The sequence below is a fragment of the Notothenia coriiceps genome, unplaced genomic scaffold (genome assembly GCF_000735185.1).
Source record: "Notothenia coriiceps isolate Sejong01 unplaced genomic scaffold, NC01 NC01_scaffold00035103, whole genome shotgun sequence".
Classification (NCBI taxonomy): Eukaryota; Metazoa; Chordata; class Actinopteri; order Perciformes; family Nototheniidae; genus Notothenia; species Notothenia coriiceps.
The window spans coordinates 1-2,388 of record NW_011367804.1 but is presented as its reverse complement, the minus strand read 5'-3'; the positions used below and the strand labels follow the sequence as shown (position 1 = coordinate 2,388).

The 2,388-nt window shown below is 38.5% G+C and overlaps 1 protein-coding gene across 1 annotated transcript; it reads left to right on the top strand.

Annotated features, from left to right (window-relative positions):
• Positions 1-386: 386 nt before the first annotated feature.
• Positions 387-1,509, top strand: LOC104962609 (kinesin-like protein KIF1C; the record flags this gene model as incomplete). The annotated part of the gene is made up of 5 exons (XM_010791061.1): positions 387-583; positions 886-997; positions 1,073-1,150; positions 1,239-1,304; positions 1,402-1,509. Coding segments are annotated over 5 exons (561 nt in total), but the record flags the coding sequence as incomplete, so codon positions are not given.
• Positions 1,510-2,388: the final 879 nt, after the last annotated feature.

Sequence of the window (2,388 nt, the reverse complement as noted above, 5' to 3'; positions counted from 1 at the left end):
AAACGTTGTCGTCACATTTATTTATTTATTAGAAAAATTAAATTTTCTTCATTTCTTTGTAAATATGTTTTTCTTATTTTTGATCAAAACAAACGGTGTTTCTTGTTAACGGTTTTTTTTTCTACCTTTTTTTGACTTTTTTTTTAGAAATCTATAATTCTCGGTTATTTTTTGTCTAAAATGTTCTTTTAGAGTTATTTTCATGCATTTTGATCGTTTTGTTTTTTCCTTTTCTTCTGTTTTAAGTGTTTAAGAAAACAAAATAATTGTTCGTGATTTTGTGAAATGGTTTTCTTTATTTTAAAAACACGTATATTTTTTATTGTTTAGAAACATTTAGTTGAAAAGGCTAAACTCTTTATATTTAATGCATTTAACGTGTGACATCTCCATTCATCCTCCAGGTGTCCTACATGGAGATTTACTGCGAGCGCGTTCGAGACCTCTTGAATCCGAAGTCTTCTCTGACTCTTCGGGTCCGAGAGCATCCGATCCTCGGCCCGTACGTCGAGGATCTCTCAAAGCTCGCCGTCACCGGGTTCCCCGACATCCGAGACCTGATGGACGCCGGCAACAAGGCGCGGTACGTCTTTATATTAATATATAAACTATATTCTATAATATAACTATCATCCGAGACCTGAGGCCTGGACTACGAAGACGGGTTTTACGCATTCAAACACGTGTTCTGTTACCAGCTGTATTCACCTTGCAGGTGCAGCTATGTGGCTTTGATCCTGGATAAAGTGTTTAAGTCATGGATGTTTACAAGGCATTCTGGGAGCTGTAGTCCAGATGAGTCAACCTGTGAAAATGACCTGTGTGTAGATAGGTTACTTCATGGGGGATCTAATGTCTGTCTTTCTTCCTGTTTCCTGTCTTCAGGACGGTGGCGGCGACCAACATGAACGAGACGTCGTCTCGATCTCACGCCGTCTTCACCATCGTCTTCACTCAGAGACGAAGAGACCAGATGACCGGCCTCGACACCGAGAAGGTACAGAAAGACACACATTTACTGTCCTGATAATACATTGCATTTTATTTCAATGTAAAATGTCTGTGTGTTCAGGTGAGTAAGATCAGCCTGGTGGATCTGGCAGGAAGTGAACGCGCCGACTCTTCGGGGGCGAAGGGCACCCGGCTAAAGGTCAGAGGTCGCATCTTTATTTATTTATTTAACCATTTAATTCTTATTTTCTGCAGTTCTAATTAAAACATCTGTCTTTTGTCCACAGGAAGGAGCCAACATCAATAAGTCCCTCACCACGCTGGGGAAGGTCATCTCTGCTCTCGCTGAGATGGTAAGAACATCATTTCATTCAAATGAAGAATTCAGCTTGTTTTTTCTTGTTCTTTTATGTTTGATCGTTTGAATGAATATGGTTTCTGAATGTGTAGCAGAGCAACAAGAAGAGGAGGAGCGACTTCATCCCGTACAGAGACTCGGTGCTCACCTGGCTGCTGAAGGAGAACCTGGGTCAGTCTCAACATGCACTCATTGCGTAACAGTCGGCACATCGGGGGTCTCGTTTATTTATGTTTGTATTCTGACCTGAGGGAAAGCTGCAGATCTACTAAATCAAAGCTCTTCCTGTCCGGATGGTTCCAGAGGATTCAGACGATATGTTCTGCTGTTCATGATTCTCTGGAGAATAACTGCTCGTCTGCGTTTACACACTTCAGAGTGGCTTTAGGCTTTAGGGTGTGGGAACGTGCCCTGACGTTACCAACACCTTTTATTCATCACGTCTTAAGATATGATACGATACGTAATAATACGATACGATACGTGATAATACGATACGATACGTAATAATACGATACGATACGTTATAATACGATACGTAATAATACGATACGATACGTAATAATACGATACATAATAATACGATACGATACGTAATAATACGATACGATACGAAATAATACGATACGATACGTAATAATACGATACGATACGTAATAATACGATACGATACGTAATAATACGATACGATACGTTATAATACGATACGTAATAATACGATACGATACGTAATAATACGATACGATACGATAATACGATACGATACGTAATAATACGATACAATACGTAATAATACGATACGATACGTAATAATACGATACGATACGTAATAATACGATACGATACGTAATAATACGATACGATACGTTATAATACGATACGATACGTAATAATACGATACGTAATAATACGATACGATACGTAATAATACGATACGTTATAATACGATACGTTATAATACGATACGATACGTAATAATACGATACGATACGATACGTAATAATACAATACGATACGATACGTAATAATAGGATACGATAACACTTGGATGGTCAGATCAAGTCTGAAATGTTCCTTGC